This window comes from Panthera onca, chromosome D3, assembly GCF_046562875.1.
Source record: "Panthera onca isolate mPanOnc1 chromosome D3, mPanOnc1 haplotype 2, whole genome shotgun sequence".
In the NCBI taxonomy this organism is placed as follows: Eukaryota; Metazoa; Chordata; class Mammalia; order Carnivora; family Felidae; genus Panthera; species Panthera onca.
This window is the reverse complement of record NC_138350.1, coordinates 82,654,765-82,672,176: the sequence shown is the minus strand read 5'-3', so window position 1 is coordinate 82,672,176 and position 17,412 is coordinate 82,654,765. Positions and strand designations below refer to the sequence as shown.

At 35.4% G+C, this 17,412-nt stretch overlaps 1 protein-coding gene across 3 annotated transcripts in view; it reads left to right on the top strand.

Moving 5' to 3' along the window:
• The window catches only part of CDH19 (cadherin 19), a 102,384-nt gene that overhangs the window by 49,634 nt on the left and 35,338 nt on the right, over positions 1-17,412 (top strand). For all 3 annotated transcript variants that reach the window (XM_060614052.3, XM_060614054.3, XM_060614055.3), the window contains exons 6-8: positions 5,179-5,360; positions 5,916-6,169; positions 11,847-11,968. In XM_060614052.3, coding sequence (XP_060470035.3) covers positions 5,179-5,360; positions 5,916-6,169; positions 11,847-11,968 — 558 coding nt within the window. The remainder of the gene's footprint in view (positions 1-5,178; positions 5,361-5,915; positions 6,170-11,846; positions 11,969-17,412) is intronic.

The following is a 17,412-nucleotide window of genomic DNA, read 5'->3' as shown; positions in this document are numbered from 1 at the left end:
TTGCCTATGTTTTCTCCTAGGAGTTTTATGGTTCCAGGTCTTAGTTCAAGTGTTGAATACATTTTTAGTTATTTTTGGGGTATGGTGTAAGACAATGGTCCTGTTTCATTCCTTTGCATTTGGTTATCCAATTTTCCTAACACCATTTATTAAGGAGACTGACATTTTCTTTTTGCATATTCTTGGCTTCTTTGTCATAAATTAACTGACCATATATATATATAATATGTGTAGTTATTTTTACTTATGTATTATGAATATGCCATACCTGCTCTGATAATTTAAGTACTGAATACAAGCTAAGTCATTTGGTATGCTCCAGAAGGGATTTCTTCTGAAATTCTTAGGAGAAATTCTTTTTTTTTTTTTTAAAGAAGTTCTTCCCACCCCTTCCCCAGGGCATTCTGTCCTACCTACAGAAATACATTTACAAGCAATTCTGGAAATCATGACCAATTATCATGATAGGAAAAATGCATATACATGTGTGAAAGAGAAAAGTAGATCAAACACACACATACAAATGCACACCCACCCAACACCCCCCCCCAACACACATACACACACACACACATGCAGATACTGTTCAGTTCAGCTATTTTGTGCCAGGCCCAGAGTTAGCAGATATTCTGAATTTTCAAGAAATATTAGAGAGGCCCCTGGGTAAAAAGACGATGAGCATTTTTTGTGTGTGACAAAAATCTTAAAGTGTGTAAATGTGATGCACCTTTTGAAGTGTCTGAAGACAGGGGCACCTGGGTAGCTCAGTCAGTTAAGCACAGGACTTTGGGTCAGGTCATAACCTCAGGGTTTGTAAGTTTGAGCCCTGTGTTGGCCTCTGTGCTGACAGCTCAGAGCCTGGAGTCTGCTTCAGATTCTGTGTCCCTCTCTCTCTGCCCCTCCCCCACTTGCACTCTGTCTCTCTCAAAAAATGAATAAACATTAAAAAAATTAAAGAAATATTGCATATCTGAATGCTTATTTGTATGCCATTTTCATATTTAACATTTTCAGTATAATGCCATTTTTAAAAATAAAAATCATATATATTTATTGTATACAGCACGATGGTTTTTCTCACATTTATTTATTTATTTGAGAGAAAGAGTGTGAGTAGGGGAGGTGCAGAGACCGAGGGGGGTACAGAGGATCTGAAGTGGGCTCCACGCTGATCGCAGAGAGCCTGACATGGGGCTCAAACTCACGAACCATGAGATCCTGACCTGAGCCAAAGTCAGATGCTTAACCCACTGGGCCAACAGGGAACCCCAGCGTATGTTTTGATCTCATATGCATAGTGACATAATTATTACAGTCAAACTAATTACCCATCTACTCACATCATTCCCTCGTGTGCAAGTGTGTGGTAAGAGTGCCCGAGGTGTTCTCAGAAAATTCCCGTTATACAGTATAGTATTATTGGCTATAGTCACCTTGCCATACGCTAGATTTTTTTTAATACACTAGATTTTTAAATGTATTCATCCTACATAATTGCAAATCCAACCATTTGAGCAGCACCTCCTCGGTCCTTTGAGTCCATGAAACAGCTCCTCCTTAGATGGAATTTAGGCAGCAGGGCAGTAGTTTGTGACTTGCTTCTCCCTGTTATGAGAGGTATTATGTACGTGACTATCTCTACAAAGTGTGGGTCCTAAAGACAAGAAGATCGTGGGTAATTCTATTTGAAATACCCAGGACTTGACAAAAATGATTCTCAACTAATAAATGTAGAAAAATAGTAGGTTAACGTGTGGAATACATCTCGTCTGTGTTTTAGCCAGATGAAGGGAAAATCACAAGTTGAAGACTCCAGAAGGCAGAACTCACAAGGGATTTTTATTGAGACTAAATGCCCTTCAAACTTCTCTCACCATCCTTATTTATTTTAATTTTTCTCAACTTTAATTTTGTTTATATATATATATATATATATTTCGTTGTGCATATGTAATTATATAAATGTTATATATAATATATAACTATATATTACACAAAACAATGTGTATATATATAACCGTATATAATCTCTATTAACATCGATAAACATAACATAAATAACAATGTGTATATATACGTATAATTTATATATATATCCAAATGAACTAGAACATTTGAAATAGTTTTTAAAATTTTTGTAGATACCCAGAATCCTCGTGCAAGATGATAGCATCACTACGTTCACATTTGAGTGTAGGTGAACATGATTCTAGCACCATAAAGTTACCTCACTCTTTAAACAGCTTTCTCTATTTCTTTCCCACACCATACTCATGCGAAAATATGTGTGTTGACTACGCTTCCATTATCAGAGCATGCTGGTGTCCTTACTCTTGTTCAAGCTGCTTTCCGTAATTGGAATCCCATTGCCCTTGTCTGAACGTAACTATGTCATATCTCCTCTGATATGCCCAATCTTCCCTGACCTTTCAGTCAAGGGCGTCCACTCGGCCCACTAATTACTGTCGGCATTCACACTGTGATGGGTGCTGTTGTTTTCATCTAAAAAACAAAGTAAAATAAAATAAAATAAATACATTATTCACTCCACTGCCGTATCCATCTAATCATCCTTCATTTTCTTTCCTTTAGAGAAGATAACTTTTAAAGAGTTATCCAATGCATCATCCTATTTACTGTCTTTTAAACTCTCTGGAGCCCACTCCAGTCAAGGCTTTACCTGTACTACTTAGCCTAACTGATCTGGTCAATTCTATCAATATCTATGTGCAACTAAATCCAATCAATTCTCAGTCCTAATATAGTTTGATTTCTCAGCAGCATTTGACAGCGGTTGCTCTTTCCTTATATGCTTTTTCTTCTGTCTTCCTAGTCACTTTTAACAATCTTCTTTGCCTTCTTTTCATCTCTGCATACTTTAAGCTTTGGTGTATTTCTGGTACCAAGCCCCAGGGCTTCATTTCTCTTCCCTTTTGAGTCACTCCTTTGGTTTCCCTATAGCCACCTGACTTTAGATGCCGTTTCTATGCTGACAACTCCCAAATATATAACTTTAGTATGAGCCTCTCCTGTGAACCCCAGATTTGTATATCCAACTATCTACTCAATATCTTGATTTATAAGTTATATACATTTAAACTGGGCATATATTTGACTTCCTGGTCATACCTGCCTCCTCCTCTAACCCTCTTTTTACAGATTTTCCCCAGCCTTCATATCGCTCAGGGCAAAATCTCACCCATTCAATTCTAATTCAATTCAATTCAACTGATCCAACTCAGATTGCACTGGGTCAAATTTAGGTCAATTCTAATTTCTAACCCAGAGTGAAATGATGATCAATCCTGCATGATTTTCAATATTCTGTGACTGCGCGCACACACACACACACACACACGTACACACGTACACACATACATTATCTCCTGATAATAGAAACTTACTTTCTTTAAGATTTTGAAAGTCACCTTCCCTTCTGTTCTTTCTCATATCCAAAACTCAATCCTCTGCAGATCCTTTTGGCTCTACCTTTTAAAAATATCCATAATCTGAACATTTCTCACCAACTTCCATTTGCAACCTTCAATCATACCACCCTCTTAATCTGGCCCCCATCTAGCCTCTCTGCTTCTACCTTTGTTCCCCTCTGCTCTACTCTCAGCACAACTTTAGTGATCTTGTCGAAATGCATACCATATCATAGCACTTAAACGTTTTACCACGTCACAAAGAAACAGTCAGAGGCCTTCATATAACCTCCATTGTCCTAAATAATCTGCCATCATCCAGTCTTGTTCCATTACGTCTGGGAGCTCCTGTGTTAGCGCTCTAGCCCTTGCTTGTGGACAAACCAACACGAGGCAACTGACCTACTCTCGGTCACTGGCTTGGTGGCCTTTTGGCTTGCTCTTCCCTCTTCCTGAAATTATATTTTCTCAACTATACATTTTCCTGCAGTGGAGGGGAAAAAAACACTGCAGCACAATTAAGCTGTTACTTCCTGAAAATAGTAAAAGTATTGACACCTTTTAAATCACATTTCTCCCATGCCAAAAAATAAAAATAAAAAAGGAAGGACAATCTCACAAGGCAATCTGTGAAGTGACTTGCTCTATACGTCTAAAAAAATCAAGAATCTGGTTTTTTTTATTTTTTTTAACGTTTATTTATTTTTGAGAGGGAGAGAGAGGACAGAGCACAAGACAGACACAGAATCCGAAGCAGGCTCCAGGTTCTGAGCTGTCAGCACAGAGCCCAAGGTGGGTCCTCAAACTCACAAACTGTGAGATCATGACCTGAGCCTAAGTCGGACACCAAACCGACTGAGCCACTCAGGCACCCCCAAAAAGCAAGAATCTCTTTGAAAAAACATTCTATTACATGCTCTTTTTAAAATTCTACAAAGTTTCATTCTTTAGAATATCGACATACATGATTATTTCCCACATTTTAACAGAAATCACAAATAATAATTTACAAATAGCTAACTCCTTATCAGTTTTATGCAAGTCAATTCTGAAAAATAAACAGAGCTCAATTATTTATATTTATATCTATGTATTTCAAATATAACTGCCATTGTTTTCACATGGCCAAAACAATAGGGTCATGTGATTCCAGCACGGTTGTCTTACCACATCCGCTCACCGACTCCCATGGATCTATCTTTTTTGTTTGTTTGTTTTCATTTCCACTATGGCCAATGCACTCAGGCTCAGAATGTAAAAATCAAACTATTACACTTAGAGTTCACTTATTTGTTTTAGGCTTTTCCAACTTTAATCCACACTTACATTTACTGATAACTTTAGATATCAGAGAATGAGTGAAATTGAAAACTCTTTTTATCAATTCAGATGGTTGAAGGATATAATAAAAAAATAAATTCAAAACTATTGACGAAATATGCATGTGGATAGAAATTTGGAAATTATATGTACTGGTGATAGGACTTCCAAGGGTATATTTGAGAGAAAATAATAGACGCTCAAGTAGGATATTAGGGAAAATAAAATACAGATTACAAAAATAAAGAAAGTATAGATAGCCCAATAGATCGATCGATAGATATTGATTTAAAAAAAAAGAAAAAAACAAGTGACTGGTGGAAAGTGAGGATATGGGTTTTCTCATAGTCCACACAAAAAAACGGTGCTATATTTGGGAGTTTCTTATACTTATTATTTGTGTGATATCTCTTGAATTTTGCTTTTAAAGGTTTTTACCGTTTGACTGTCTCTGAAGCTGCACCCACTGGGACTTCTATAGGAAAAATCATGGCATATGATAATGACATTGGAGAAAATGCAGAAATGGATTACAGCATTGAAGATGATTCTCAAACATTTGACATAATTACTAATAATGAGACACAAGAAGGAATAGTGATATTAAAAAAGGTAGCTGTATGGACAATATTTACTTTGCAGCATAACACAAATTCAAATCAGAAATACATGAAATCATTTTGTTTAGCCAGTTAGTTATTGCTTTATTAAGTAATTGAAATGAGAACCTGTGATTTATGATTTAGGGAACAAAGGAGCTGAGAGATGAGAGAGAGTTATTGCAGACTCTCAAATTACTCAAAGAACAGTCTTTTTTAAATTTTTTTATTTTTTATTTTTTTTAAGATTTTTAAAGGACTAACTTTTGGGAAAGATTTAAATTAATTCTCAATTCCGTAAGAAATTTATGAACAGAAAAGTATAATTTTAATCCTAAATTAAAAATAGAGCTATTATTCCAAAACATTAGATGTAAATAACAAAACACGTGGCAGGATTTGCTATGCAGCTGCTTAATGATACTATCAGAGGGATCCTACCAACTACCTAAAGAGCAAAACCTAACTAAAAAGCAACTGAGACTTAATAACCCAAACTTTTTTTTTCCAAGTAATGACTTAGGTTACTGAAGCCATTTCTTCTTGTGTACACTGTATTTCTTTGTAGAAAGTGGATTTTGAGCACCAGAATGACTATCGTATTAGAGCCAATGTTAAAAACCGCCACGTTGATAAGCAGCTCCTGAAATACCATGAGGAAGCTTCCAGCACCCTCATTAAGGTCCAGGTGGAGGACGAAGATGAGCCTCCTGTTTTCCTCCTCCCATATTACCTATTTGAAGTCTTCGAAGGCGGACCGCAGGGATCATTCGTAGGCATGGTCTCTGCCACAGATCCGGATCAGAGGAACTCTCCTATCAGGTATGTTTGGAAGGCTAGTTCTGGCTTCCTAAATGAGTGAATCCAAGTTAGCTTGAAGATAAAATTTCACACAAATGTAACAGAGATGAATCTCTCTTTCTCTTCTTGGTAGTTTTCAAACTCGCAACAGTTTAACCTTGTGAAAACAGGGAGCTCACTATTGATAAAGTTGCAGTGAAATAAGCAACTGCAGTTGTGCAAGCAATAGGCAATCCCCAACCAAACTTCAGTGCGATCAGCTCTATTAATTGGGGGCAAGTAGGTGAGGGAAAAGAAACCATTGACTGCATCAGTTCAGAAGCAAAGCTGATGACCTATGGTCCATTCAAATACTATTTAATTTGGGACGCCTGGGTGGCTCAATCGGTTAAGCATCAGACTCTTGATCTCTGCTCAGGTCATGATCTCACAGTTCATGAGATCTAGCCCCGTGTCAGGTTCTGTGCCGACAGTGTGGAGACTGCTTGGGATTCTCTCTCCCTCTGAAAATAAATAAATAAACATAAAAAAATAAAAAATATTATTTAATTTATATTCCAAAATTGAGAAAGCCTTCACAGGATACCACTTAAAGTAGTAAAAATGAAATCAGTCCAATCGGTTAGAAATAACTATTAAACAGTATTTGCCATCTATTAAACTAGTCTATTTTCAGGTACTATACCTTCATTTTTTTCCCCAGTATTTGTGCTGTAAGCCTCATTAGACAAAACAACAACAACAACAACAACAACAACAACAACAACAAAACCTGTTACATGTTTCCTTCCACTACCTTCCTTTACTCATCTGCTTTCAACTCTTCACAGTTCAGAGAATTATACAAACTTCCATGTACTTAGTAGATGCTGGTTACTGCTTTGCACTTTGTAGGGGCTATGATACAAAGAAGAAACTTCTTGAGAAAGAGGAATGCTCCCACTCTTCCACTGTAATCCCTAACACTGCCTTCTAATATGTCGATATAGTTCTTATTTAGTAATAGTAGTTTGAGTTATAAATGTAAGTATATATGTGGTATTACTTATATGTGTATACAGTTAAACCCAGTAAAGGAATGTAGATGTTTTTAGAAGTAATATATCTCTTCACCTACATATTGTTCTTTTGAGAATACTGAAGAATACATAACTCTAGAAAATGCTTTAAGGATCAAGATATTTATATATCATAATTTATTTTTTATTTATTTATTTATTTTTTTAATTTTTTTTTTTTAACATTTATTTATTTTTGAGACAGAGAGAGACAGAGCATGAACAGGGGAGGGGCAGAGAGAGAGGGAGACACAGAATCTGAAACAGGCTCCAGGCTCTGAGCTGTCAGCACAGAGCCCGACGCGGGGCTCGAACTCACAGACCGTGAGATCATGACCTGAGCCGAAGTCGGACGCTTAACCGACCAAGCCACCCAGGCGCCCCTATATATCATAATTTATAATAATAAAGGGTTGGAAACAATGATCTAATTGTAGTGGTATAATTAAGGCAATGGATGATCAATGCTTGACAGTGATGCTTATGAACATAGCTAAAAACATTGCATGTGGGAGAGGGGCAGAAAGAGAGAGAGACAGAGGGAGAGAGGGAGGGAGGGAGGGAGGGAGGGAGGGAGAGAGAATCGCAAGCAGGCTCTGCATTGATAGCATAAACATAAAACTCGATCTCACAAACTGAGATCATGACCTGCTCCAAAATCAAGAGTCAGATACTTAATTGACCGAGCTAGCCAGGCACCCAAAAGGACTATCATTTAATGTCTCTAATGGATATTCTTTCATTTAGAGGTACCTTTTAAATAAGACTGTTTTTCATATGTTTGTTAGGATGAAAATAGCCCCTTGAACACATTTCAGTTGGTACTCATCTTTCTTTCTTTCTTTCTTTCTTTCTTTCTTTCTTTCTTTCTTTCTTTCTCCCTTCCTTCCTTTCTTTCTTTCTTTCTTTCTTTCTTTCTTTCTTTCTTTCTTTTTTGGAAGCACAATGTCCAAAAAAATGTTTGAAATCAAATACTAAATGATTTCAGTTTGAGTTTTAATGGGGTACATCTTCCTTAATACTCATTCCATGGCAAGCCATATGGATACCAAAGGAAATGATAGGGCATTCTATTTTACCCTCAGCAGTGTTCCATTGTTTGGAGGAAAGAAATTAACACATAGTAAGCAGATTAAATTATACATAATTCTAATAACTCGTATTACTTAGTTTTTCCTTCCATATAGGAATTACCTGTTATTTCTCTGAAGGGTGGAGATTCCCAGGCCCAGTTTCAACAAGTATTGGGTGAGATAACTGGCTTAACAGATTGTTCTTGCCAGGTTGTCATTATTAAGGACAGAAAAGCTTGCGAAAATGTGCCTTGATATAAATTACAATAATAAGTTATGTGGTAAATGTTTAAGAAAAACCAGGGTGCACGTATGAAGAAAGAATGTAAAAATTAGACCTGAAAGGCAGGTGATGCGGTTGTTTTAAGGGGCCTCGTGTGCTAGGAATTAGAGTCCAGAAATTGTCTGTGATAACATTTCCACCCCAAAATTAATGAAGAACTTCATAAGGAATTTCCCTTAGGATTTTCATTTTTATCCCTAAGACTATGTATTACTGTATTGTTTAGGGTCCAGATATAGGGAATGTACCCTTTTGCCACTTCTGTGTATGACTCATTCTTTGGACATTATTGAAGTTTCCTTTTAACTGAACCCATCGTCAAAATTTGAAATATTTTATCAATATCACAATGACAGTATATTCTTTTCTGATAGAAAAACAAAAGCAGGTTCAACCCAAAGCAAGCGGGGTCGGAGGGGAGCGGTGGTGGTGAGGAAGGAAATAAAACACAGCAGAAGCAATGACTTTAAAAACAATAGAGAAATGCAAGGAAACCAAAAACTGATTCTTTCAAATGTTTGTTTTTTTATTAACATTTATTCGTTTTTGAGGGGCAAAGAGAGACAGAGCCTGAGTGGGGAAGGGGCAGAGAGAGAGGGAGACATAGAATATGAAGCAGGTTCCAGGCTCTGCACTGTCGGTACAGAACCCAATGCAGGGCTTGAATTCATGGACCCAGAGATCGTGACCTGAGCTCAAGTGAGAGGCTTTACCGACTGAACCACCCAGGCTCCCCTAGAAACTGATTCTTTCAAAAAAGCACCAATACAATTGATCAGTCTTTAGCAAGACAGCCAAGTGGGAAAAAAGAAAGAATGGACAAAAGTTACCATGATCAGAAATGAAAGAGGGAACATAACTATTGTTCCCATAGACATTGAAGGATACTATAGGGAAATACTCTGAACGACTCCAAGCCCCTGAATTCAGACCCATTCCTTGAAATCCCTCCAAGGAAGCTACTGAAATTCAAGTAAAGAGGAAGAACAATCTGAGAAGTTATGTATGTGAAAAACAGGGAGAAACAGGAAGAGCTTTGGGGGTATCCAAGTGTCAGGGGTGTTCTCCTGTGGAAGGGGACTGTCTTTCACGTTTCAGCTGTGCACGAATGGAAGCACTTAATCCTTGAGACACCCAGGGGAGCTGTAGCCTGGTTGGAAAACTCTGACTTTTGTGTATGGGGTTGGCTATTATGTGTCTCAGTTGCTTTGTCTGACGTGGGGGTAGTACTTCTGTAGAGCCACGTGAGGATTAAGGACGAGAGACACAGGCATCTGCAGAAGTATGCATGGAACGGGCCATTTGTTTATTCCATGTAGGCAAGAGCTGTTAGCAATGGCAAACTCATGCAGTGACATTTTATTCATTCAGCACTTTTGTAAGAATAAAGAGTTCCATAAAAAGGAATTCTGAAATGAACCAAAGATTGATCTTTTACACATCAAATCTTCACATTTTAAGCTTTTTTAGCCCCAGCTCTTTCTAAAATCCCTTGCACACATCTTTCCTTTCCTGAATGGTATGTATTGGCTATTATTTAAAATGTTCCTGATGACTCAAGGTCATCATTTTTAAAAACTTTTATTTGAAAATTTTATTTCAAACATTTAATCGGTTTTATTTGGAATGCATTATTATAGAAACAGGATATTCTAGATGATTAATACAAAATATTAACTGTTAAACTACAGTTGCTTTTTTTTTAATGTTTATTTATTTTTGAGAGAGACAGAGATAGAATGAGAGTGGGTTAGGGGCAGAGAGAGAGGGAGACACAGAATCCAAAGCAGGCTCCAAGCTGCCAGTACAGAGCCCGACGCGGGGCTTAAACCCACAAGCTGTGAGATCATGACCTGAGCTGAAGTCTGACACTCAACCGACTGAGCCACCCAGGCGCCCCATACGGTTGCTTTTTGTCAGCAAATCTCTTAAGGAGGAAACGTGACCATTTGGGGATATGTAAGTAAATTGCTTATTGAAGGTTTAAAAATGAATAGAGTTAAAACCAAATTCCTCTAAAGCTTAATTCTCTGTAATTTCTATTTTAATTCTCCCCTGAACACTAGTCTACAAATCAGTGTGATATTTTTAGAGACCTGTCAATTCGAGATTAAAATATTCTCATCTCTTGCCACATAATTATGGAAAAACTTACTGATGTCTCATCAAAGTCTTCAGAAATATACATGCAATGAGAAGTCATCACTGAACCCAAGTTATTACTCTTCTTTAATTTTTATTATTAATCATTTGCAAGCAGATAAGACATGCTGAGTACTTCAAAGGCTTCTTTCATTGTGGAGTTTGAGATCATTTTCCAGGCTTTGCATGAAGGAATTTTATCATCTGGCTTCTTTCCATGCATGCTCTAGCAATAGCATATTCCATCTATTATCATTACTTTATATGTGTGTATAAATATATGCATATATATGTGTATACATGTATATGTATATATACACATATATATAATTTTTTAAAAAGTATCAGAGTGTTTCCTTTAAACAAACAAAACCAAACATTTCTCATATGTCAGCAATCAAGTAATTAAAATATGACACACACATTTAGCAAGCCACTGTATGGTGTAGGAAAGAGACTCAGAGCAGCCTAGGGTGAGGATATGCTTTACGTGGCTTCGAGGGAAAAAACAAAGGTTGGCAAGCATTCATCTTTACCCGTTTATTTGGATTTGTTAATTTTGCAAATGACATTTTCCCATTTATTTATTTACTTTTACGTTTATTTACTTATATTGATAGGGAGAAAGAACAGGGGAGGGACAGAGAAAGAGAGAGAAAGAAAGAGAGAGAAAGAGAGAATCCTGAGCAGGCTATGCACTGTCAGCGTAAATCCTGACACCGAGCTTGGTGCTGGTCTCGAACCCATGAACTGTGAGATCATGACCTGAGCAGAAATCGCGAGTCCAATGCTTAAACCAACCGAACCACCCAGGCGCCCCCTTTTACCATTTATGTTTAAATAAGTCATTCACATATTAAAGTTGTCTTTTGGGAATAAGAATGAATTACATGTGTTTAGATTTAGCGTACATAAGCTCGAACCTCAGACTATTTTAGTTTTTTTTTTTTTTTCTTTTTTCCTCTCTGAGTTAAATCTTAACCATATTCATGTACCTTTCTAAACACCGTTTGGCATTATGTCATTTAGCTATATGGAGCATGCATTTAATTTGTCTTATTGCCTTAAAATAGCTTAAATATCACAGTTCCCTAGGCAAAATAATAAAATTAAGGAATACTTTTTTGTTGTTGTTGTTGCAGGTATTCTATTACGAGAAGCAAAATGTTCAGTATTGATGACAATGGCACAATAATCACAACCAATGCTCTCGATCGAGAGACTAATGCTTGGTACAACCTAAGTATCACAGCCACAGAAAAATGTAAGTACTCATTTAGGAACCACACAGTGGTTCACCAAATATTGTAAACCATTCGGTAATCTCCAAATGTAGGGGGAACAGCTAGTTTAAAACGTTGTTGGAATTGGACTTAAATGATACATAATATGTCAAAATTCATGTATGTGTATTTTATTTTATTATTTTAGATTACCAACGTCTGTCTATTCCTTTTACAGCTTATGTGTATAGTTACCACTAACTGATTGATTTAGCTTAGCATAATACCCTCTAGCAGTCAGAGAAAGGCAAATACCATGCTATTTCACTCATATAGGGAGCTTAAGACACAAAACAGATGAACATAAGGCAAAGAAAAAGAAGGAAAGGGAGGCAAATCATAAGCCACAAGAGACTCTTAAGGAAAGAGAATAAACTGAGGGTTGATGGAGGATGGTGGGGGGAATGGGATAATGGGCAGCAGTCATTAAGGAGGACATTGGTTGGGATGAGCACTGGGTGTTACACGTAAGTGATGAATCACTAGAATTTATTCCTGAAACCAGTATTACACTATATGTTAACTAACTAGAATTTAAATTAAAAATATGAAAAAATATACATATATTTGCCACTAAATACTTTAAGACTTTTTATTATGACAAATTGAATATAATTTTTACAATTTTTTAAATGGGATATAGTTAATATATATTTTCTGTGGGTCCTCTTATAAGTTATGAGTTTAATGAAAATAGAAAGTCTTATGTACATTCCACACAGAAAAAAAAATATCCACCCTTAAAAAAATTCTTATGGGTGGAAAGAAGTTGGAATTTTATTGCGTAGGAATCTTTCCCTTAGAGCAAATTTTTTTAATTTAGAGAAATGTTTAATTAATGTTCTACATTATTTTACTACTATCCAAGGAATAGTAAACCTAATGAGTGGGAATTAAAATTTTAAATTTAATGTTATTTAAAACTGACTAGTAATATCATTCCATTTAACCATAATCAGTTTAAACTGACTCTGTTAGTTCACAAGGGGACTATTCTAGAAGTCACATACAGGATGCCCGTGCCTTGTTCTATTTCTGGAAGAAAATGTTCGCTATACTCTTGGACATTAGGGACAGGATAACACTCCAACACAGCCTTTTAGAACTTAGGCATTTAAAAATAATCATATATCAATGAAATTATGAGAAAGAATATGAAGGATTCCAACAACAAACATCCATTGGTACATTGCAAACAGTAACATGTTTCCAAATTAAACACATAGTGAAAGTCGTGTTGATAGTCACATCTTCAGGAATTGGCGGTGACCAGTATTGTTTGTGGTATGGCGTCGTCGTCGTCGTCGTCGTCGTCGTTGTTGTTTTCAGGTATAGGTAGATGATTCCATTTTCAGGTTGTAAAAATTAGATAAAATCATCCTAATTTACTGCTTGGATAGTGTCTTCGCGATGATCAATTAATTTGTTATTATTAAGTCAACCATTTTAATTCAAGCTCAAAGGAATAGATATAACGCAATATAAAAGACTATCAAAATCATTACTTTAATCCAATTGATAGGTTTCCTATAGTTCAGTAAAGAATTAAATTTGTGAATATGAAATGTTCTAGAATGCATCCTTTAACCTGTTTTTCATAATTTTTAATAATCTTGTTTGCCTCTGTGGCTTGTTCTTTTTGAAACCTTTAAACGTATATCTGATTCCTCACTTTATTGAGCACTTGGCAGGTGATATGGTGGAGTAGAGAGTGGAAAGCGTCTGTTGCATATTTTTTTGTCTTGCATTGAATAGCTCTATGGCAACACAGCAGGAGAACGGAGTCTGGGTTTTGAATTTTCCATTTAACTTAACAACAAAGGATGAGAAGCAAATGTTACAGGGAATACAAGTCTGCTGCAACAGAAGAAATGCCAAGGCTCTTGGTGTCAGAAAACACAAAGATGCTTATTCTAAACCAAGAAGCTTTTATTCATTGGGCTTTCTGAGAACAAATTATTTATAATATCACTATTTACCAAACTATTGAGGAAAAGAATTCAAATCAGTTCAAGGGAAGAGTGGATAGCTTGGAAAAAATGTGTTTCTCTATAAAATAGTTTTTTTTTTTTAGCTATTATAAGAGCATGTTTTAACAAATTGGTAGAACCTGTAGGCTTATTTTATATATAAGGGATAATTTTTGTAAAGATATATCATTTACTTTTTGTTAAATTAGAAGTGCTGCCATGTGAGTTATGAGAAAGCAGAATCTTTAAAATAAAATGTATTATGTGTATTCTGAAACACAAAATATTCTAATATTTTATGAAAGAATACAAAAAAGGATGAATGAGCGATGGATATGAAAAGTTTGCAAAATAATCCAATTAAACCAAACCCATTAATTACATGGTTACTTTTTATCAAAAGGATGCCATGAAGATCTCTAAGGAGATATTGTTTGATGTAACTTTTTTGTTGCCCAACCCCCGCCCCCCGCCCTTTTTTTAAGAACATGGAAGTAAATGGTAGCATTACAAAATGAAGCAAAAACAGTACACAAATCTCTGGGTTGCAAGATCACTGCTGTCCATAAAAATTATTAATTCAACAAATTTATGTATATTTACATATATACTACAGAGTATATTATCTAATCAATTTAATTATGTCACGGCATACATACTGTGTTCAGAGGTGATATCCCAAGATTCAGTGACCAGCACAACGGAAGTAGTCTTATAAACTGTTCCTCCTTACCAGCTTATCAACAGGCTTCACCTTATTAAGGAAAACAGTGGCTCCAAATGTTCTATGTAATGTACTTTTATGTATGTGTGTAGGTGTGTACGCATTTAATATTCTGGCAATAAAACTATTTCAATTGATAGTTTACAGTATTACTTATCACACAGGTTTACACTAAGGGCCATAGATATTATAATAGTGTGTGTGTGTGTATATATATATATATATATATATATATATATATATATATAGTAGGGAAAATAAAGAGGCAGTGACAATGGCTATAAAAACTGAGTACCATTTGTGATTCACAAGAAAAAAAAATGATAGCTTTGTCATGTTGTATCTTTAGATATTTGTTTATAAAACCTATATTTTGCAAAATGGTTGTGAGTATTGTTGACTACTCAGGAATTATATTTTATTAAATACGTTACTTTTATAATGACATATGCATATACACCTTGTGTGAAAGTACATTTAGTAGCACTTTTACGGCTCTTAATAAAAAATTGAGGCCACTTTATTCCTATTTCAAAGAAGACAAATCTGAAACTGCAGTTTATTTGCCCAACTGCTAAGTGATGAATCCAGGGACCGATCACCATTAGATCTTATTCCCAAGCCTATGTCTAAATCTCTTGCCACACTAGGCCACACTGTCTCTTACTGAGAACATGAAAAATGGTACTTGCTCTCAGTATTTTCTGATGTAAATATATGCACAGTTATCTCGATCAAATTTGATTTTTTTCATTTTTACTCTTAAAAAAATAAAGTTTAGGGACGCCTGGGTGGCTCACTGAGTTAAGGGTCTGACTTCGGCTCAGGTCACGATCTCGTGGTTTGTGGGTTTGAGCCTCGCATCGAGCTCGGCGCTGACAGCTCAGAGCCTGGAGCCTGCTTCAGATGCTGTGTCTCCCTCTCTCTCTGCTCCTCCCCGGTTCATGCTCTCTCTCACTCTCGCTCTCAAAAATAAACATAAAAAAATAATTTCAATTACTCAAACATGGGGTTTAAGTCTGTTTGTGTTGTACGACTTCCTCAAGGCCACCCACTGATCACCTCCATCAGTATGTTAGCCAAATTCTCCTTTGATACTGATTCTGACCGTTCTCTGAGGTTTGCTCATCTCATTCTGTACTGTTGTTTCGGCCATTTGTTGTTTCATTTGTTGATGAAAGAATGTGTGGTTGGTAATTGATGGGCTGGTCATTGAAACGTGCGGTACAGTCATTAAAAGGCAGTTTGGAGGATGAATAATTTTTTGAATAGATTTTAAAGAACATTGTCTTATTGGGCAAAAGTATGTTAAAACATATTTTTTAAAATAAATTTGCTCTTGGAACATTAAAGTCAGAACCTATTCATATCATAATAATTGTTTTATGTTTGAAGATGGCGACATAAAATACATGTGACATTTAAAAACAATAAGTTAGTGTGGGCTTGAAAACATTTAAATTCTGTTGAGGAAAAGCAAGTAAATAGGGTTTCAAATAAATTCAGGTAAAAATAGAATAAAACAAGAGATTTATTAGATATGTAATTTTAGATACAGAAATTCATAAAATATGATTAGATCAACACTGAAAGCTGATCACTTGATGCAAAAAGTACCAATTTATTTAGTAAATTTTTACACTTAAAATTTTGTGGATCATAGAATATTGTATTAAAACAAATAATTATAAATAAAAGAAGATTAAAGTGCAGTCAAGGAAAACAAAGTTGTAAATGCCTGTGAAAGGCAAACTGAATATAAACTGAATATATTTATTTTACACAGAATTTAATACTTAGAAGTTAATCACTGTTTCAGAAATAAGTGATTAGAAATGTTATCAAGAACAGGAATTATACAGTTCATGCTGATCTGCTCTTGGCATTTTAAATCAGTTTCTTAGACTAAAATATATACATATACATATATATATATATGTATATGTATATATTTTAGATAAAAGAGACTTGATAGTCCCACTGTTATTTTTATTATAAAGCTAAAAAGTTACACGATTGGGAATAAAATGTCAAAATAAAATATAATTAGATAAACCTTTGCAGAACCCCAAAGTTAGTGTATATTTAATTCATCCTTCAAGACGTGTTTGAATTTTTTTTTCATTTTTTTTAATTATCTAGAAGGAACTTTATAACCCCAAGTAACCAATTATCACATACTTTTTCTCTCTCTCTGGTATTTTTTTCTTACTCCACACAAACACATGTTACACAATTTTGGAGAAAATGTTCATAGGTGCCAAATTCTTATCCATCTAAAGACAACTGTTTGACCATATAAGTCTCCACAGTAATATGAACAGAACACCTGAATGTTGGAAACCCGGGAAGTCACAAAATCGTTACCGAGAACATTTGCTGTGCAAGGTATACACCATAAAGCTTGCAATGTAACAGTTATGCTGATTATAGGAAAGAGATGTTCCATTTTAACATTTGTTTCCCCAGCAAATGAAGGTCATTGTGCTTAGTCTCTTTCCTGGAAACATTCCCAAATTAAGCACCAAGCTATTTATCAGTATGCCAGCTAAGTGAATAAAAGTCCTAACTACTCTTAAATGAACATATATATATATATATATATGAATATATATATATATATTCATAAGTTCATATATATACATATAATAGTAGTTATACCAATTACCAATTATACCAATTTTGTAGTTATACCAATTTTAAACCTAAGTTTAAACAGAATTTCCAGGAA